The sequence below is a fragment of the Callorhinus ursinus genome, unplaced genomic scaffold (genome assembly GCF_003265705.2).
Source record: "Callorhinus ursinus isolate GAN/ISIS: 27379988/994484 unplaced genomic scaffold, GSC_fseal_2.0 scaffold4, whole genome shotgun sequence".
Lineage (NCBI taxonomy): Eukaryota > Metazoa > Chordata > Mammalia > Carnivora > Otariidae > Callorhinus > Callorhinus ursinus.
The window spans coordinates 132185467-132207499 of NW_027397066.1; the positions used below are offsets into that span (position 1 = coordinate 132185467).

Genomic DNA, 22033 nt, shown 5'->3' on the forward strand with positions numbered 1-22033 from the left:
AAGGCAACGCCTGCCTCTATACCAGAGCCAGCCTTAGTTCTGTGATACTAATCTAGCCAGAGAAAAGTCTTTCTCAGTTTACCCAAAATCTGAGCCTGGAGATCCACACTCCATCTGATTGGAAAGATTAAAATCCTTGCTTTCTACTGCAGACTCACTGCACCAAGGAGCAAAGCAAATCATTCCTAAATCCACAAATGTACTCAGGCCCCTAAAATGCCCCACATTTAAAATCTCTGGGCCATTTCAAGTATAAATTTTAGGGGCAAAGAGGCTGCCAGTGAAATGTCTAAATTGGTAGGAAAAATAAATAAATAAATAACCAAATCCTTCCCCCAGGAATATTCTTCTGCTTCAGACTTCCTTCCCAAAATAGCAAAATGACAAGGATTGGCCACATTAGCTTATTTGCTGTGTAACCTGCTTTAATATGTACAGTGAAACGAAACAAAAAATGTCCTGTTTATAACATAAGACATTATATATTCAGGCAAAAGGATGAATCTGCTGGATTTTAAAATACTGGGTGTTTCAAATAATTAAAACTTTTCCTAGAGCTTCAACTAAACAGCTCATTTTGCCAACATCCTCTTTGCACTTAAATGAACAAGATATTTTCCATTATAAAAGAAATCATGAAACAGTCAGAAACAAAGAATCTCAAGTCACAATATACTGATGGAGTTAGCCTAAATTACAGGTTAGTTATTACACCCAGACATACGATGATGCTGCCAAGTTTCTTAGGAAACATAATATTTATTGTCAGTTATCACTGAAGTTGATATCAATATTCATTACTGTGTAGAGAATCAAATAGAAATCTTCAAGGACATTTATTAAAAGTGTGTTTTTTGTTATTCAGCAAAATTATTGATAGCATTGAAACAATCCAATCATGTTTTAAGATAAAAAGTATTCTTTAACCTGGCATCTATTGCAGTACAAAGACCTAAGTCACATATAAAATGGAAAAATCAATTTTGGCAGCAAGACGAGAATGTAAACAGCATTAGGCCAATTCTCCTCAATGCTTAAGGCACTGTCTGATAAATGAAATACCTAACACTAAACATTCAATGAATTGACCCACTAATGAACTGCAAAAGCCAGTGATCTTCCTCAACTTTCTAATACACAACCAAAGAAATTTCCTTGGTATTTTTTATTAATCTAGTTAAATCCCAGATTTAAACACACAGAGGATTTAAACATTTTTTTCCAGCACCAAAACAATACATGAAAAGATGAGTGAAAAATCTGCAATCATTTAAAAATTTGTGGGCATAAAAACAACTGAATAATTAGTCTGAAAAAAAATAGTAAAGTTTGTTTTCTGTTTTGTGTGTGTTTAAGACAATCGCAAGGAAAACATGCTGAATTTTGTCTTTTTAAGGAAACACCAAAGAAAATCTTAATAATAAATGCTTGGAGTACTAAAAAAGAGCCTAAGCACAATGTTTAAATTACTGAACTCAAAAAATAAAGTAACCTCTTTAATATCTTGGATTCTATCCCATCGTAAAAGAAAGATTTACATAGTCAAGCTTCATTTGTTCATATGAGAGTTACTCATAAAAAATTATTTTATCTTATAAATAAGAAAGCCTCCCCCCTTGCACAAAAGATTGCCACTTGCAGTCACCAGTTGTGAAAAACTTCCGCTTGATGAGTTGATGGTTATATGACCATCTTCCAAAAAGTCAAACAGCCAACCTATTAAAGACATCCCAGCAAATGGGTTCCTGTCCAGATTGTTTCCTAGACTAGAGTCTCAACTAAAGTAGAATCAGAAGGAATGTGGGAAGAATCTAGGACTTTCAAAAGGGTCATTAAGAATGCATTCACACTCTAGGACGCCTGGGTGGCTCAGTAGGTTAAGCCTCTGCCTTTGGCTCAGGTCATGATCCCAGGGTCCCAGGATTGAGTCCCGTGTTGAGTCCTTGCTCAGCGGGGAGCCTGCTGCTCCCCCTGCTTGTGCTCTCTCTTTCTCTCTCTCCCTCTCTCTCTCACTAATAAATAAATAACATCTTAAAAAAAAAAGAATGCATTCATACTCAAATATCATCTCTACCAGCAAATGTGATTCACTGCCTCCTACCAAACCTGCTCCCCACTGTAGTTTTGTTTTATCTTTGTCCCTTACATTGCTGTGCAAGTACATCATATGTTATAATTTAAATTTCTAGATATCTTTGTCTTGTAGAAGTAAAGAAATGAGATGTATACTCAACAATGCTTCTGAAACTTTACTGTTCTTAAAAATCTTGCCAGATGGTACTACTTTAAAAGTTGCCATAAAAAGACATAAAATATGTCTTCTTACCAAAAGTACCAAAAGTATGTGTGTCTGTTTTTTTCCACATGGGTGAAACCCCAGTTGTCTAATAGCAAGAGTAAGACACTAGAAATGAGAGATTCAGAATTACCCATCTATCTAAGAAGCAATCAGTGTTCACTGTCAGTAACCAATACATCTCACTTGCCCAGCATGGGAACTAAGGAGGTCAGAATGCAACTGCCTGAATTCACTGCCTACAGAAGCCAGTCTTCACCCCTGCTAATTCTGGATGACTTCAAAACGAATATAAGTGAAGACAATTCACTCTCCCTCACAGAGACAAATAAAATGAATGTGAAAATAAATAGTCTGGTCTCCAAGAGTCCTGAACAACTCTCTTGCTTTAAGTCTACTGAGAAACGTGGGCACAGCCCTGTGCAGTCTGGGTACCGTCCTTATGTAAATAGCAGAGGGGATGGTTTTAATTTGGTTGTGACACCATAAATATTGGCATACTGAACATGTGCTTACTGCCATGAATTTTGAACTCTCTCTCTCCAGGGGCTGCTTCTGTTTTGTCCACATGCCAGAACTAAGGACTACTTGCCCATAATCTCATATGATCAGAGCTGAGAAAATCGACTTTATTTCCAAGGGAAAAAAAATACATTCCTTGAGTGATTTTTGGAAATAATGACTTTTTCAAGATTTTTGCCTTCCAGGGGATAAATCACAGTTGTCAATCTCGAAACCCCAAAGCAGAAAAAGGAAAACCAAACTGAAAATAAGAAAGCACATGAGGATAAACCTCACATTCACTAGAAAGAACAGAAGGAGGAAATAATTCAAAACAAAAATTAGTTAAAGCTGTTGATAATGGACTTTTGATGGTCATGCTTTACAAAGTTCCCTGTTTAAAAATAATTTTCCTGGAAATGATACATTTCTTTTTCTTCTTGAGGAAATAACATTCTAAGCAGTCATCACTATAATTTTGCTAATAAGGTTCTTTGTACATTCATTTTACTCAGTCTAAGCAGAAAGATGAAGAGGCCTTCCAGTGTATCCCTTTTTAGTTCCTCAAAATGAAGCCAGACATCAGTTACATCCCTCAGTTGTGAAATATGCACCAAAAGCATATGCCTTCTTTAGGGCCTATCAACGATGACCTATGAGACCAGATGTCAACATGACAACAGAACTGGCTGTATTGGATCTAAGTGGGCTGTTTTCACTTCACTTAAAAGTCCCACCACCTAATGGGACACTGAGCTAAAGATTAGTCAGCATTTTACTCTCTGACACTTGAAAATTATGAGAGAAAAGACACATACAGAACTAGAATTTAAGATAGAGAGCAGTAAATTCTGCAATATTCTGGGAGTTTAGACCAGGTAGACATGCCAGACTGAGAGAAACGTGAAGGCTTTGTGGCGGAGGCACCTGTCAGGCTGACCTTAAATACACGTAGGCTTTGAAGATGCAGAGTGATGGAAGGTGATGGTTACCCTGCCAATCTCCCCACACGCAGTAACCGGTCCATGTACTCATCATTTGATAGCCGAACTACTGCCAATGCCTTCAAACCAGTGTCGTTGCCTCTAGCTTCTCTGTATTTTACAATCATCCTGATGTACCTTTTTCTTTTTCTGAAAGCAAAACAACCAAAAAAACAAAACCCAAACCAGATCATTCAATGGATAGTTACTGATCTGTTACAGGTATAAGAATATGAGAATGGAGGAAAAGACAGGCTACCACCATGAAGGAGCTAGTGCAGAAAGCATGTAGCCTTCTCCCAAGGACCTGTAACATGACGTCTAAACACCCTCCTTAGTGTGTCAGACAGAGTCCTTCACAATCAGTGAATAATTTCTTCAGTCTTATTTCCCACCAAATAGAGCTGTTTTTTCAATAGACTTCATGTTTTCTAACAAGTCTATGCCTTCTGCTTAGAACCTTCTTCCTTTCTAGGGAACTCTCCTTATCCTTCAAGACCCAACTCAAGTGATGGCCTCATGAGAAGCCTTTCATGACCGCGACAGGGAACATCTCTGGGTTCCTTTAGCATTCTAAGCATATTTCTAGTGTATGAAAAGCCACATTGATTGTCGACACCAAGTACCCAAAAAACTACATTTTGTTTATCTGTTTTCAGGATGCGCCATGGTAACTGGAACACAAGGCACTCGATGTTTATTGGATTGAACTGACTTCTTGGTTAAAAGAGTTGCAAGGGCAGAGGCATGGAGTCTTCTCTGTGGTGAGGCGAGATCAGCTTTGTGCAATCTTTTTACTGGAAAGATTGAGGTGAGATCACAGCAGACTTGAGAACACCCAAGCAGGACCTTGTTAAGTCTGGTCCTCAGCCCAGCAGCAGCATCCGGGAGCTTGCTAAAATGCAAATTCCCTGGCCCCACCAACCACCACAAAATCAGAATCTGCATTTTAATAAGGCCCCCAGGTAAAATTTGAGAAGCACTGAGTAAACACAAGGAGAGCTCTACTACAGGATGATTATTCTGCATCACCCTCTACTGCATGATCCATCAGGGGTGGAAAGGCATGGGAAAAGCCTTCTAAGGAAGAATAAGGACATGTTTGTCACAGTTTAGGTCATCTGCACCTGGCCTGGGGTGATGACAGTGAGAACGCAGAAATTACAAACATAAAGATAATTACTTGACTCAAAAATAGAAATGTTTTCATTCATTAGCTTGACGATAATTCTGTGCCTGTTTCATGTTCTCTATTACACATTTTAAATGTTTGTGAAGGCATGAGATTTAAGCAGAACAAAGACTATGCGTTTGAAGTTGCATTCTCAGACTTAGAGCTCTGAGAGCGAGCCCAACCATGAGACACAGGGAGTCCTCGAAACAGATGGGTAACTGGATGCTAGAATGGCACCGCAGGGCCAGGAGAATAGGTACTGAAACACCAAAGCGGAGAGTAAAATTTTCAAAGGAAATGGCCAGGAGCTGTTCCATGAATGCTGAATCCCTCAGACACATCAAGCCTCCCGCTCCCTCCACCCCAGCTCCTTTCCCAGACAAGCTCCACTCAGCAGCAGGCCTGGGTAGGTAGTGAAGAGGTCCAAAGCTGTCACATTTGGAGTTTTACTTTCCAAAGGACGGGGCCATCTTATTTCCAAATCAGAGGGTGTTTCTATTTGAAACCACTCTAGAACTCAGTACCACTTCAGGGTGAGCTGAAAAACCATGTCTTGCAGAAATATCCATCCTGGGATAGGGGAAGACTTCCCCTGCTCAATAAAATTCAGGAGAAACAAAAATAAAGTGTTTGTATCAAGGCTCAATAGTCACGGTTATTCAACAAACCAGTTCCAAGTACATGTTGCCAATGATTAGAGGAACATAAAAGATTCCCCATGATAGGAACACACATAATCCTTACCCCGCAAATGTACTCAGAACACAGCCTCTTTGGGGACAGTGGAACACACATGCTGAGAAGTATATCTTCTCTTGAGCAAACAACAGCTACAACTTGAACCCACCTCCAACAATTTTCTAGGTGGCTTTAATAGCTATTAAAAAGCAAACAAAATGGGGTGCCTGGGTGGCTCAGTCCGTTAAGTGTCTGCCTTCGGATCAGGTCATGATCCCATGGTCCTGGGTTTGAGCTCCGTATCAGGCTCCCTGCTCACAGGGAGCCTGCTTCTCCCTCTTCTCCCTTTTCATGCTCTCTCTCTCTAATAAATAAATAAAATCTTTAAAAAAACAAAACAAAACAAAGAACCCTTGTGCTTGCAGCAGATGCTAGAGCTTCCACAGCAGAGATCCCAGAGGCATGCAGAAGTTTCCCCCCACTTTTTATGATTTTTTAGGGCGCACTTTAAGGGCATCAGCACCAGAAAGATAAAGTAAGGTACATTAAAGTGATCATTTCACTTGAAGGTCCAAGGTTGTTTTTGACACCTCTGCAGCTCTGTGACAGGTTAAAAGTTCCCACTCACTCTGGTTTAGGTGTGCCTTCTTAACACACATTCTTCCATGTGTCACTCCCTTCCCCATCACTATTGTTGCTAGCGTCACGCATAAATCTCTGCCTACCGGCCCCACTCTTTCCCCCATCTCCATATCCCAAAACTTACCATCCGGCCATCCTCTAGGCAAAAACATATACTTCTGTTATTTTGCCTCTCGTTATCGACGCCTTCTACTTGAGACATTAGGCAGGACTAGAACATCCTGATCAGGGCTTCTCTGACCCCACTGGCAGGGAGCCATGGCTACCATTTTTCCTGCATCTCCTGTCACTTTCCCACTTGGTCAAGATGTGTCCTTCCTCCAAAATTTAATTCCTACTTCTCCGCCAGGGATGCTCCAGTTCTTTCGGCAATAACTGGACATGTTGCCTAATGCTCTGCCACCATTTCTCCTGTGTTCCATCAGCAACTGAAGGACACTTCCAGCCCAGAAGTCTTCTCTCTTATTACACATTGAACCTTTTCATCTCCTCTGGATCTCTCTTGAACCCATCAAACAAGTAAACAAACCTGCTTCTTTCCTCTTTCTTTCTCTCCATCCTGGAGTCACTTCATTACCTGCTTCCCTCATAACTAAGACTTACCCAAAAGCCTTAAAAACTTTATGTCTCACTGTTTCCCTTTAGTACATCACCATTCTTCCTCCCTCGTCCATACCCCACATTACACTGAAGGGGTTTGTTTTTCTCATTTTTGTTTTTGGTCAACATTGAAAAATCAGAAGCTCTTTACTCATCGATTCCTGCCTTCTTGAATCTCTGCTATATTTTATTCTGTAGGCCAATTTACTTGACTTTTCTCTCTCTTTCCTTGGCACCCGCCTCCATCTGCCTTAAGGTTCTTCTCCTTTCCTCCCCCCCCCCACCTTTTCTGTCATTTCTCTCTCTTGCTTCCCCCTCCCTTTACTGCCTACCTCCTCTTCATGGCTCTGGGCCACAAATGTGGGATTTCCTTTTCCTTCTAACTATATTCCTCACTTTTCAGCAGCCTTCACTCTGTCTCTACCTGCTGTACACCATAAGGACTCCGATTTCATCTACAATGTGGCTGCCTGAATCGCTAGGTGGGAAGGCCAACATTGGTGTTTACACTGAAGTGCGCAGAATCGCTCTCCTAGTTAGTCAAGCCTAAGTAGTACATCAGTGTTCCTCCTTGTGTGTCACTTACTTCTAATCACCTGCCCGCTGAATCTATTTCTTAAGTCTCAGTCAGAACAAATTACACTGGACTGACTGCATGGATTTCCCAGACTCCCTTCCTTGTCCCTATTTATGAGAGGTCCCCATCTCCTCCTACAATCCACTCCACCATACCCTCGATTCCGCATGCAACACAGGTCACTCATCTTTCCAGGCACGTTTGCTCAAAACGGAAGTCTCCCCGGACAATTTTCCTAAGTGTTTACTAATGGCTCTGCTGTAAATGATTTTGCTTTTCCCTCGGTTCCCACCAAGCATTGTATTTTATTCTTACTATGGCCGGCTCCATGTCTTCTCTCCCCACTTCGCTATAAACTACTTAAAGGCAGGGACTGAGTCCGATTCAGCATCACATCTCCCGCCCTGCCTCATGGAGCCAGGCAGGTACTGGTGTCACTTTGTGGTAGTCACCTCTGTGTGATGAGTTTTTATTGAGGTAGTATATAACCATGCAGAACCAACCACATGCTGTATAAAAGGGGTGAATGGGTAACTAAGGCAAAAGGATGTGAATTGCTGTTTTTAAGGTCACACAGAATCCAACTGAAAGGCAGAGCTTAGGTTTTTCGTAGACTTAAGGCCATCTAGCCCTAAGTTACTCATTAAAAAAAAAAAAAAAAAGGAAATAGCAAGTCACAAATTACACAGAAACTATAATATCCACCATTGTCCCTTGTTTTTTAAGGCATGTGAAGCTAGAGCAGTTATTTCCGCTGCCAAACTTCCAGCAGTAACACTTAAAAGTTGCCAGTATGCTATGATGCCATCAGTTTTCAAAACTTAGAAAGGCTCATTGAGTTTTACTGAGGTTTCTTACACAATCTACTTCCTTTAAGGCCAAGTGAGCCAACCCTGATTGAGAGAAGTTACAGAATGAATAAATGCTATGGTATCAACATAGAAATTATTTCGTTTCCTCTCCTCACTTTAATTGCCACCGCCACTGGTCATCAGCACAATGCACAGCACCACGCATGCGTACGTTCCCACCGCCCCCTCCCTTTGTCAGACTGTTCTGGCACAACCCTCGTACCCATTTCAGAGAAGGTATATTAATATCCTAGTGTAATAAAGTGGCTCTCTGAAGAGACAACTGGGGAGAAGCTTTTTTTTTTTAACCTACGTCTCAAGACAAATGAATGTCACAGTAGGTTGGTTATAATAGCGGTTTTATTACAAGATTGGCAGAGTTACAGTCACTGTAAATCATAACTGTTGTTGGATTTCTCCTTTACATAGTCGTAGTTATGAGTCTACTCTTGTAAGCCAGAACAATTATTTTACAATTAGTTTAGACATGTCTGAGCCCAGAAGGAAAATTTCAATTTCAATCATCTTATTTTCCTTGAACAGAACCCAGTGCTACCAAAAAAACAATTCAACTTTTCACACATGGGTCTCTAACCATTTTCCAAAGTTGAACAAACTTTATAAATGCAAGTGCTCAAAATCTTATGTTTTCAAACTACAGTATAATATAGCAATAATAGGTTTCCATGCACTAAAGAAAAACAAACAAATAAACAAAAATAAGCTTGTAATCTCATTTTTAGGGTCGAATATGGTCACGGTCCTATAAAACCTAATATACACCCCGAATTTGGATTGCAAATCTATCACTTAAAACATCTAGTAAATGACCCAATTTGTTTACATGGCCCTGTACCTTTTTACGGCCTTTCCATAAAGAAGTTATTACATCCATTCCCTTTATTTTGTTTAAGAGTGTTTGAATGAGCCCCAGAACCACAAGCCAGTTAAACAAGCTCTCCTTAGATGGACGTGGTCTCATATAATTCACCACTACCCGGGAAATTTTTAAAAACAATGTTTGTAGTTTGGAAACACCACACATTCCCATACACCAAAAGTATTTCCTGTGCTTTCTGCAGTTTTAAATGCTCAGCAGATATATTAAATAAGTCCTATTTTTTTTCCGTTTTTCCAAGTAAAAGTGTGGCATTTGCACTTCTTTCAGAAGATTTGCACCTCTGAGTGTTTTGCTATGGTGGGTTGGTCATTCAGAAATGCTTGTAAATGAAGATTGCAAGGGAAATGTGAAATCCATACACTCTAATTGATTTCCTAGGATGTAAACATTAGTTCTAAGAGGAAACCATTTTAGAGCAGTTAGTTTAATGGGGGACCCAACTGATGCCTATTAAAAGTTATCAGCAGAGATTAAAGATAAATTTTATACCATGAAAGAAAAGCTTTTCTAAAACATAAACATAGGGATCATTTGATTGCTAATTTTACATTCTTCTTCTTGCTTATAAGCCTCAAGCCTGCTAATATTCACAAGAAAAAAGATTAAAACTACTGTTTCAAGGTTTAGCATTTATCATTTAGGGAGCTAGACTCTGTCAATATCTCTTGATATCTGAGCCAGGTTTTGACCTGGGAAACACCTGCTATTTTTAGACTGCTGATTTTTCTAGAAACAGTCAGTTTTGACTGCAGTGACAAACACAAAGTAAAGATACAGTTGAGCCCATCATATATATCTACAATATACATAAAACTGCATCTGAAACTATAAGAACACTGTGAGGGACAGTCCCTTCTTTTGTAGAGGCAATTCATTTGCATGTAGACCTCCAGAAATAGAGTGTACTTTTGTTCATAAATAAAAGTGAAGTCAGGAACAAAATGCATACTTACAGAGACATTGCTACTTCTTTAACAGGAAGCCAATACCTTTTATTACCTACAACATAAACATAGTTCCAGTGGAGGACATCTGCATCCGGCACATCCGTCTCTACCTCTGGATGTGCAGATCAATGCTTTTCATACTTACACTCTCTGATTTTTTTTCTTGTTTTCATAGTGTTTAAATACCCAAGAATCACTACAAGGAATACAGCTGAATTTGATCTGTCCTTTGGGTAATCCGATGGTAAATCACACTCTAGTAAGGCGTCTTTAGTATGTATTTCCATAGAGCAATTTGAAAACGTCAGAAGCTACTGTGTTTTCCTGTGTTCTTAAACAACGTGCACCCTCCTCATTATGTCTCCGGTTTAAAGGATGATAAATCAGAAATGAATACTGCAGGTTCCCCTTATTCCCAAACCCAGTAATAAATTTTCTCAATATTTCTTTCTTCTCATCTGCTCACATCTTAATCACATTTTAAGCATATGTTCTTTCTGAGTACACTGATTTTAAATATCGCCTGATGCCATAGGAAAAGAAATTATAATGCTTTAACGACTCTTAATTTGCATTTCTAATCACTTCAGACTATGAATGTGTGTGGCAGTATGGGGAACAAGCTGTGATTTATTCCTTAGTGGAAAAAAAAAAGGGTAAGTAATATGACTCTTTAAAAGACAGATGTCCTTATAAATACCCAGCAAAAATAACTGCCAGAAACAACATGAGATAAGTACCACGTAAGTCCAACTTCTGTTGTTAATGGTTTCTGATCTCTGTAGTAACTCAAAAGGCAGGTGCAATGGCCAGCTGGGCATATTTAAGCCCGGAAGCCTATCTCCATCTTGCAAACGTCGAAAAGCCTAAAATAGTATCCACTCACAAACAAGGCTTTCCTCGAATGCAAAAAGCATAGCTTCAAAAAAGTGGCATGGCATCTAGAAAGCACATCCACCAAGAAAAGTCATTCTTTTCTAGTCCTTAAATACCACAAAATACTTCTAGCACTGTCTACAAGGGACCCGAATGAGCCTCACTGGAGAAATGATGTAGTTATTACTCAATGTAGAGTAACCTCATAGGAATTAATTTTCCACAAGACTTGAAAGCCTTTCCCTTAAAAGTGTTAAGGCTGTTTTCTTTGCTTCTTGCAACGTAATAGCTTCATTACGCTAATTCAGTGTGCTGGAAGCTGCCTTCCTTGTACCACAATCTCCTGATCCCTCACCCAGACTCATTCCACATGCCACCCATTTTGTGAATGAAGTGTGAAAATAGCTCTTTGTTTACATAAAGGAGGCAATAGAAAGTAGTGTGGACACAGGCTTAGCTTATTTGAGTGTAACTGAGGCTGTGCAGCCTGCCCTTCTCACCAATTCCCCTAATGACTGGGACAAAATTGCAACAATAAGCAGTCAACTACACACCCCAAAGCAGAACTCTGCTACCACATGTCTGCATTGAAAATAACTGGAAATGAAGGGTTTTCACCTGCTCTGAAACAGGGAAACAATCTTCTCTTTTATTCTGTTTGTTAAGTGCAAACTCTTCAGAAGCACGTTGCGAACAGCATCGGGCCTTTGAATATACACATCCAAGACACCTTTCCACTATTTTCTTGCCTCTAATCATATTCAACACTAGACTCTTCTTGTCTCCCACAGGATATCCCTTTTCCTGCCTTATTCTTTTGTGCAGGCTGTTTTCTCGGCCTAGAATGTTCTCTTTTCCTCTCCCAGACCCACTCCAAAATATGTCCACCTGCCCTGTGGGAACTTTCCTCCTTGCACCTCTCTTCCAGGCAGAATCAACCACTTAGTCAATCAACAGAGGATTTTTGAAGTGAAATAAAGCATCCCATGTTCCCATAGCACTTTGAGCATGGCATTACTAGACCGTGAGAAAAAAGAAGGATCTGTCGTTCTTGGGCAGAGCTTCTCAAGGGCAGAGCTGCATCTTATTCTTTGTGTATCCAGCACCTAGTGCAGAGCTTAGCCAAGAGCAGATGCTTATAAATATCTGCTGAATAAAAGCAATGTTCTAATAAAACATTAGACCATTTAACTCATGAAGGAAGAAGCATGTGACTCTTGAGTTCTGGCCTGGAGTCAGACCTAGGTCCAAACATTTACCAGCTCTGAGACCTTGGCTAAGCTACTTAGCCTAGTGAAGCCTTGGTGTTTTTCCTCATACCTCATGGGGAGGTTATAAAGATAAGCTATATACTGTCTGTAAACATTGAGCACAAGTGTGGCAACTAACAGGCGCTCATATCATTATTAAGCATTACAAAACCAGAGACTCACCGAGAGATCTTTAGACCCATCCACCCACCCACAAAGAATGCATCCAAATGCTGCCCATCCTGTGTCTCTTCTGAGAGCGCTAACTGGTGTCTTAACAGGACACACAGTGGCAGTGCAAATCTATATCCTTGCATTTACCATCAATGTGCCTCCACTGTTTGGCCATGTTGGTTTCCCTCAGAAAGACAGACCCTCCGTCTCCCACTGCCTGCAACAACCCAAAACACACCTCATTTGATTGCAAAATGGCTCAATTACTATCCGATAGGGTAAAAGCCAAGTACAAAAAAAAAAAAAAAAAAAAACATGGTTTGACAAGAAAGCAAAATTAATGAAGCCAGCCTGGCAGAGACGGTTTGGATTAGACAAAAGTCAAATGTCCAGGAAAGACGCTGCTCAGTCACCAGGGGACTGGAAATGCTTGAAAATGACATATGAAGACTAAGGTGAAGTCAGGTAACAGAATTGGCTGAGCTCAATTTAGCATGTATTCTCATGAAGTAAAAGGCAAAACGAGCTAATGCTACCAAAAAAAAAAAAATCACTCTTAATAAGTTGACTTTAGTGATAAATGTAATTAGTATAACTCCTCTTTATAACTTTTAGCTCCTTTTGTTCTCAGATTTAGAAACTTCACAAATAAAATTTTGGTCATTTAATCCTATTTTAGGCAAGCCCTTCAAGTCCACAGCTATGAATTTATTTCCTGATGTTCTTGACTTTCGAGTGGAGTTTGAACCTCTGAAATGAATATCCTATATATTCAAATGTAAATAAAAATTAAAATCACTCATTAAATCCATTCAAAGAATAACAGGTTGTGCTTTCTAGAGCCCACTAAGCCATGCTCACTTATTCACTCCTATGGTACTTTACCAGTGAGACATCCTGCTAAATGAAATGTTTAAAATTATTGTTTTAACAAAAACCTCCCTTGTGGAACGAAGCATTCCAACGTCAACCATCCTGTTCATCATCATCAATTAATAAACCAAAATATTGGAATAAACCTCATCCATCTATGGACCTAGTACACTTGCTTAAAATAAAGTCTGGACATGTAATAGTAACAGTCCTAAAGGTGGTATCTCAAGTTATTTCCCATACTATCAGATTTCTACCCCAACAGAAATACTATAATATATATTAGCCAGATTATCTGTTATATTTAATGAATGTGATTATTTGAGACTGTTTTCCTTAATATTCTTACAAGTTGTGTTTCAGGACCAAGGGTGTCCTGTCTTGCAACCCCCTCAAATAATAGAGAATGGCTTTTATATGAAGCATCAGAATGTTAAAACTAGAATTCCATTTGCCCAGTTGGTTCTTTACATAAGGAAAAATACATCACCACGTTAGCAGTTTAATACTGTTGCACTCAACAGTGACCTAGACAAAGTCACTTTAGCTCTCCACATCTCACTTTACACATTGGTGAGGACAGGCTCTCAGGATCCTTCCAGTCCTAACATTTCATGCACCATATTTATTACTGATGTCTAGCCTGTGCATCTGTGAGCCACAAGCAGAAGATGGAAAGCACACTGCTTTTGGACGCATCTCAGCCATGCAAAAGTTATCATTCTTCATATCCTTGGTCCACATCACATAACACCCCATCCTTGGGAAACACAGAGGTATGCACAGCAATAGCACTTTTAAGAAAGTAACTAGCACCAGTTCTAGGAAACCTACCCATTTACTTGGTACATGCTCACCTGGTAACATGGTATATTAACCAAGATTGTAAGGTAGTACTTTGACTGACATCACAACTAATAATTAAACAAGTTTATCTTTGTATGAAAAATGTAAAACAATGTGGAAGTTCCAAGACCAAAAAGACACCTTCAAAGATAGCCTACTATTATAGTCAACACCATAGTCTTACTCTAATAAGACACTACATCTAAAACCATCCAACAAATATTTATTGAGCACATACTACATACAATCCCCTTCCGGGTGCTGAAGCCCCCACAAAGAGCAAGTCGGACAAGTTCCATACTCTCAGGGAATTTACATACTCTGGGGGTGGTGGGGGGGTAGGTTTACAATTACTTAATTGATGGATACCAAGAAGAATACCAAAAAGTGATAATAAGTACTATGCGGTTAATTAACCTTGATGTGATAGTGAGGGCTGTCTAATTCAGATTAAGTGGGCAAAACAAGACCTCACTGAGAAGATGATCCATTTAATTTGGAAGATGGTAAGGAGCTACCCATGCACAAGCACCTGATCAGTGTTGCCCACAGAAACAACACCCCCCAAGTAAGGCTTGCAATTCCCTATGATGTGTGCACTGTCCCGCTGCTTCATCTCATTCCCAGGCCCCAATGCTTGATGAGGTAGAACAAAAGAGGCTGCCTGAAGGAGCTTTCAAAAAGGCCATATCCTTTCCTTACTCCAGGTCCTTCAAGCCCCAGGTTGGCCTCGGCTGCCCAGCAGGGAGGAGAAAAGAGAAGAGTTGGGACTCCAATATGACTGAAATGGTCAGTAGCTAAAAGTGTGAAGATGGTTAACAATCAATATGGCAGGCACACTGATCAATCAGGAAGGGGGCCAGCAGGGTTGAAGTAGTACCCTAGAGGTATAAAGGTTGAAAACATGAAGTGGAAGGGCATATAAAGAAGATCTGTAAAAGATAAGTGTCAGGAAGGATGAAATGAGAATAGACAAAGCTAAAATTTTGGTGTCCGAGATGGAGCTCTACAAAAATGCCACCACTGGGGAACGTTTAGTGTGAGATCCTGGCCTCTATTTCAAACTATTTAACAAATAATATACAAGTCCGTAAAGCTTTCTACAGACCTGAACACCTTTTGCAGTCAAATGCTCTACCACTGAGCTATACCCCCTGACCTGAACACCTTTTGGAGGTAAATATAAAATACATCAGATTAATTATAAAAGATAACAATTGGTAGGAGGGGAATGTTACCAAAAAGTAGAATGGGACTTTTTTGTCACCAATTGTGAAAAACAATATTCATCATTACATAATAGCACTTTACTTCTTCAACTTCCTCAACAGTCTCAAACAGAGCAGAGAACAAGGAAGAAGTCCTTTAAAAAAAAAAAAAGCCTCTAAACAACAAAAATAAATGGCACAAAGGTCATGCACTACAACTTATAGACTAACTCACAGGAAGTCCCTTTAGCACTGGGTCAGAGCCTATTTACTCTGCGACACCATTCTAAGGATTGTGATTATCTATTTTCAGTAAAATATAGCTTTGAAACTACCCCCTAAAAGGGTAGGGGGAGTGGACACAGCTTTGTGGGACAAAGGCACATGGCAAGCGGAGGAGGAGCAAGCTGGAATTAAAAAAAACAGAGAGAGAGACAGGGAAGCCACAAACACAAGCTATGTGTATTCAGAAAGGCATTCCTAGAGGACCATTTATCCCCAAAGTAAATGGCCCCATGGGCCACAAAAGTTCTTGAGGAAAAGAGCACATACAATAAAGACGTTCATAAGCATAACCCTAACTAACAGAGACATATTCCAAATCTGCACTCAAAATGGTTAAAGAAAATGAGAACGGGAAGCACATTTCGGCTCCATGGGTAAATTTGTGTCACCAATGACACAAAGTGGATGAGGCTTTAGTCCGTCAACAACTTTGTGATTGGGCGTCTATGTGGGCTATATGCAATTGATAAAGTAAGCTTTGTTTCTTTTTGGGTTTTGATGCTGCAACGCAGAAGCACCATCCCAGAACTTACTGGTTTCATAGCAGGCATTCTCCTCTAAATGAGTGCACCCAGATATTAGTCATTTTTCCCATGGTCATACGGGAAGTATAGGCCAGAAACCCTATATCAGTCAGCGTTCTTACCTTTTATCTCCTTCTTTAAGTTACATCTGGAGACGGTTGTTTTACATGTGAAACTTCAGGGTTAGAAGTCAGGTTAAGAATTAAGGACACAAAGGTAACATATAATATTGGAGGATAAAGCTATTCTCACAGCAGAGTGGCAAGAATTGCAATACAGTATTAGGTCAAAAACCAGGTAATGAATAATAGCAGGGTAAATGACACTGATCCCTCAAAATGAATTTTGAAGCACCTCCACATGATCCAACCGAAATCCAAATATCTAGCATTGGCTATAGCAATCAATTTCCATTATTTATAACACCTCATGGGACACCAAGTTAATACTGAAATGAGGCAGTCCTGGGGATCTGATTGCATCAACATCTAAGAATTTAGAATACTGGAGAAAAGACAGTATCACTGGGGAGAGGTCTCAAAGCACGAATGAGTTCTTATAGTCACAATAAATAGATCAATTTGGACATTTGGCACTTAGAAGACCTTTCACAAAATGATGCAATGTACACACTGGGCCAATGACATTTCTGTGTGGCATCTCCAGAGGGTTTGTACTTCCAGAATTGGGCAATCATCAAAATTGAAAATAGCAAGAGGGCAATCAAAAATCAATCGTAACTATGAGGGCAAAAAACCCCACCTAAGGGAACGGAAAATTTGGAACCCCCCCAAAAAAAGAAGAAAAAGAAGGTCCAGCAAATTTGTTCACATTCCAGGGGGATCTTCTTTGGCACCTACCTGTTATCCTCAAATCTTGGGACCCTGAAGCATAAAATCAACCTGAGCATGTGCAGGAAAATAGCTCTATATTGCCCCCTAGTGCTGGATGGTCCACTTCTCCTGAGGCTAAAAACTACAAGGTGAGTAGTTCTCTACCTCTAGTTACTTCCTGCTGCCAACCCTCCCAAGAGCTAAACATAGCCCAATCCTCTACCCACAGATTAGGAAATAGCCAGGCTATTTTTAGCATCATGCAACTTAGGAATGGAAATGGCCCAACCTCTGATGGTAACAGAATGCGTGTGGCCTGGATTAATGAACTCACCTCTCCAGAGGGTGTGAACCTATTCAATAAAGTGGCCAATGACCACAGGAGAAGCTCTGGGGCCCATTACAAAGTGATGACGGTAGGTGGATCACAAGAAAGAATGACAATCAGAGGCACAAGTAGCAATGGGAATTGGAAGGTGACAGATGCCAGGACAGGCTTGATAAAACAGTGCAGAAGGAGAAATGATAATGGCACAGGAACAATAAAATACAGAACACAGAAGCCAGGAATATTGTGCATTGTCATTTTGGAGAAGCTTGTCTAGTAAGAAGCAATATTTTGAACTGGACATTTATTTTACATGAAGAAGAACAAAGGTTGATCTGATCTGTTTCCTGCCAGGGTACAGCTGGTGCTGGGGCTCCTTTGATCACTTTCCCCCAATCCTCTGCAGCTCCTGTGATTAGAGATAGATCCCTAGGCTGCCCTTTGATCAGCAGCTCAAGCGGCCTACAGGTGCCATGTGCCATCACATTAGCAAGTTGTAAGAAGCAACTACATTAATATTGGCTGATAAATGTGATAATGTGTATTTGCTGCACGTACAACACATACAAATAATGTCTACAAAAGTCCCAGGAATCCTTATTTAATCTATCTTTGTACTTTAAAACTTTCTGTGCTTTCTTAAGTATGAACACTTCAGAGAGCTTAAATTCAAAGTCGAAGCTTGAAAACACCCCGATATGTAAAGAAAAAGTTTGCTCTGACTTAAAAACACAGCACACACCATTCTGATTTTCTAGGTATGCTGCTTGGGTTCATTTCCCCTGGTTAATAAAGTGACAGCATTCTTGCATTCTGAATAGATGGCATACAAAGCAGTAAAAACATGCACATTTCTTTTCAAATAACATTAAGAGCCACCACTTGTAAACAGGGTATTTAATATTCTAATTTTAGACAGCCTACATTAACATTGTGGTTTCATGTGCAGTATAAAATTTCTATTTACAAAGTATTCTCGAAAATGACTTCATAATGGTAGATCAAGAGAAAAAGAGTTTAGAAATTGAATGATGTAAATCATATGGGGTTCAGAGGCTAAGCAAATTACACACCCTGAAGCTGCCCTGGCTTTATGAAAGGAGCCTTTCTCCAGCTCTGTGCAATCCCAGCCCAAGGGAACTTGCATCTGAGAGTTTTCTAAACATTTCAGGTACACTTGAAAGCTGAAAGTAATTCTCATTTCCTATGCAGGATTAAGTCGTTTCCAGCACACACAAAATAGCAGTCATTCACCAACACATATAAAAACACACACCAGAAAGGTAAGTTCTTCAGAGTACAAAGGCACATTAAAAAAAAAGAGAGAGAGAGAGCGCAAAAGAAATACATTTTTTTAACTCCCCCTAAAAACGTCCACACGGCCCCTTGACCTCTCTATTTCCTATCTACTTACTGATTAATTGATGCCTTTCCACTTTGAGTGCTTCAATTAATGTGGCTGGTACATTTCCTCAAACACCCTCCTCCCCACGAAAAAGAAAATCGGAGTAAAGTCAAACATGCCAAGACTCATTCATTTTGTATTCATTTTTCGAGGCAGTTCTTGAACTTATAACTCTGGCAAGGAAAGGTTCTGCAATGTGCCTTTGAACTGACGTTCACAATCGCTCCCAGAATATCTTCTCTAACTGAGCCAGCAGTGGCACTCCCGTTGCCCTCTTACAGCTTTGTGGCAGCTCCCGAAGTTGCAAACGGCACGTAACCTCCTAAAGTCTATGCCAATGAACGCAGCGCGCATTTGCATGGCTAGAGAGACGACTATACCCTCGCAGGCTAGTTGTACATCACACACCAACGCACAATGCCAACGTAACACACACCGCGAGAAACAAGAAGGGGGAGAAAGGGGTAAAAGACTCACCGTTCTGTTCCTTGTTGCTGGAGTACTGGAATTTACTACTCAGGTTGGACTCAGCCTGAGTCCCGTGTCTCTGGCCGGCCAGGGCAGATGTCAGCAGGAGAAGCCCGAAGAGGAGCATTTGGCTGACTGGGGCGAGAACTCACTCACGGCGGGCACTTTGGAAGCAGCGACTCCTGAGTCTCTTTCACCACCGCCAGGGGAAGGCTGCACTGGGGTGGAAGCGCCGAGCCTGCTCTGGCAGCAGAGAATCGCAGGGTAGTTTCCACATAATCCCATCCAAAACTTTTTCCTAGAGCCCTCTTCTGTGTCTCCAGTTTTTGAAAAGGATCAAAGCAAAACCTGGACCTGAACCAGTTTCCCAAGGTTTAAACAAATCCTGAGCTGTGCCGAAGTGGTGGGGGTGGGGGTGAAGACGAGGGAGGAAAGAGGGGGTGGGGACGCGGGGGAGCCGGGGGAGCGGCGAGAAGTCACCAGCAAGTTGCTGGGAGCACCTGTCAGTTCGGGGGACAGGACAGAGGCGAAAACTCGAGGGTCGCGCGAAGCCAGCCTCGAAGCCAAGTTGGCGGCGAGCAGTTTCTGATCAATAACAAAGCTGCCAATAGATGCGCTCTCCGGGCGCCCCTCTCCCCTGCCCCACCCCCACCCCCGAAGGGGGAGGGGGAAGAAACAAGGCTAGGGCGCCTCGGCGGGTCCCGGGGGCCGCGGAGCCGGAGCGAGGCCGGGGGGTGGGGGGCTCCGAGCCGAGGCCGCCCCAGGCGCGGGCGGACGGAGGCCTCTGGGCTCCCGCTCCCCAGCCCGGCGCGCAGCCTGTGCCCGGTCCCGACCGCCGCGGCGCGGATCCCGGCACCTGGCTGGAGTTTTCCGCGACCAAAGTTCACCTTGTTTGAGTGCGTCCCCCGCTCCTCGAAGCCAAGGGAAATTCGGCAGCTCGGGGTCACCGCGGGGCTCCGGTCGTTCCCCGTCCCCTCCCCCCACGCCTCGGGCTCCACGCAGACCTCGGGGCTCCGCGCGGCGTCTCGGCACGGGGTAGAGAGGGAAGGCCGGCGGCCCAAGGCTCCGGCTTGTCCCCTCCCCTTGTCTACCTTCCCCCAGCCGGCGGCGGTCGGGAGGAGGGGGCCGTGGGCAGAGCCCGGGCGGAGCGCGCGGCAGGCGAGCGGGGGAGGCTCAGCCGCTCTCCCGCGGGCGGCCGCAGGGGCGGGCGAGGGTCGGCGCCTCCGGGAGGGGCAGCCCCGGCCGCGTCCGCTCGCGCCAACTCGGGCCGCCAACTGGCGGTCCGACAGGTGCTGGCACAGACAGGGGGTGCTGCGGGGCTCGCCGCAGACAGGACCCAAACGGCCCCGGCGAGGAATGCAGCCAGAGTGGCCCCTGGTTTCCTTCCCCCCGCCCAGGACGCCCCTAGCCCCAAATAAAGAGCAAGATGGGTGGCGAAAGGTACTGCAAACGCAGAGATGAGTGGAGAAGAACTTCCTGCAGCTCTCCCTCTTCCCCCGCCCCCCGTGGTCGTGAGTCGTCATTAACTTCTGAGGGGATCCCCGTTCCCAAAGGCTTGGCCAGAGCTTCTGGACGGAAGGAACAAGGGAAATTGGATTTCAAAGATTTCCCTTCAGTTTCCAGCTCTCTGAAGCCGGATGGATAAAACCAAAGTAAAGCCAAACAGCCAGCACATTAACAGCAACATTCATTCATTTAGTAAACACTATTTGTCGAATGCCTACTGTGTCGGGGACTGTTCTAAGAGTGGGGCGGTAGTAGTGAAAACACAAAAGGCTCTGTCCTCGCGAAACTTGCATACCAGTTGGACTGCATTAAATTAATATCAACCAAGTCCCTGGCCAGCAAATCAGAAATAGCACCCGACCTCTTGTTAAATAAGGCAATGCAAACAATTCGACCCTTTATGGTGTTCCACTGGGGGTTGGAAGAAAGGATATTGCCTTAAGGTGTATGTTGAAGTACTGGTGGAGTCTCAGATGTTCAGGAACCGCCCTTCCTGGCCTTGCAGGGACCTCTACTGAGTCAGCTGCCCTGAAAAAGGATACAGGGATGCTTGGGGAAGGCACATACACCTACTGAACCAAACCAGGAGCTGACCTTTCCTCAGTCATGCTGAAAATGCCAAACCCTCTTCCTGTATTTGGACACCCACGGAGACCAACCCACTTGACCTCTCTGTAATACCCTGGTCCTCTTATTTTTTGCCTCTTAAAACTCTAATAAGCTCAGTTCGTCTTTACTCACCTATCCCATTCATTCATTCTTATTTCTTTACCACTTCTGTCTTCACAGTGCAGGATACCAAGGCAATTAGACAAGGTCCCCTCTTTGACTTTAAAGAACATACAGGTTAGCTGACAAAGGCTGGTTTACTTTATGTACTTCAGCAGCATCTCAGCACCAGTGTGAATCCATATTTGCACAATAAATATATTCCAAAAATGTTTTGTGGATTTGTGAGGGAGAGGGCCAGTGTTCCCAATTTTAATAACATAATGAGACATGTTATATAAAAGACATGCTTTATGAGTGTGTTTTAATCTATTTGTAATAAAAACTAATTACTCCCCAGTTTTTCTAATTTTGTAAGTTTAATTTTCTAATCAGGGTTTTTCTAAATGAGGCTGTTAAATGTCCTTACAGTTGACATTTCTTGACCACCCACGTAGAGGGTGTGTGTGCATGTGTGTGTGTGTGTGTGTGTGTGTCTGCAGATTTAATCCATCTGCTCTCATGAGATTATAAGAGTGATGACTATTCTTTATTTTGTATCATTTCATATTGGCTAGAACAGTGCCTGGCTCAGGGGA

General features: G+C 42.0%; 1 protein-coding gene across 10 annotated transcripts in view; it reads right to left on the reverse strand.

The window, feature by feature from the left end:
- The window catches only part of PDGFC (platelet derived growth factor C), a 204296-nt gene extending 182959 nt beyond the window's left edge, over positions 1-21337 (reverse strand). For 2 of the 10 annotated variants that reach the window (XM_073892413.1, XM_073892412.1), the window contains exon 1: positions 18762-18980. Coding sequence is in view for 7 of the 10 variants with exons in the window: in XM_073892406.1 (XP_073748507.1) it covers positions 20108-20743 (636 nt within the window). In the remaining 3 variants the exon portion in view is untranslated. Of the gene's footprint in view, positions 1-18761; positions 18981-19229 lie in introns of those variants that run through there. The other 8 variants (XM_073892409.1, XM_025874366.2, XM_073892410.1 and 5 more) reach the window with 7 other exon arrangements.
- Between the last annotated feature and the right edge of the window lie 696 nt (positions 21338-22033).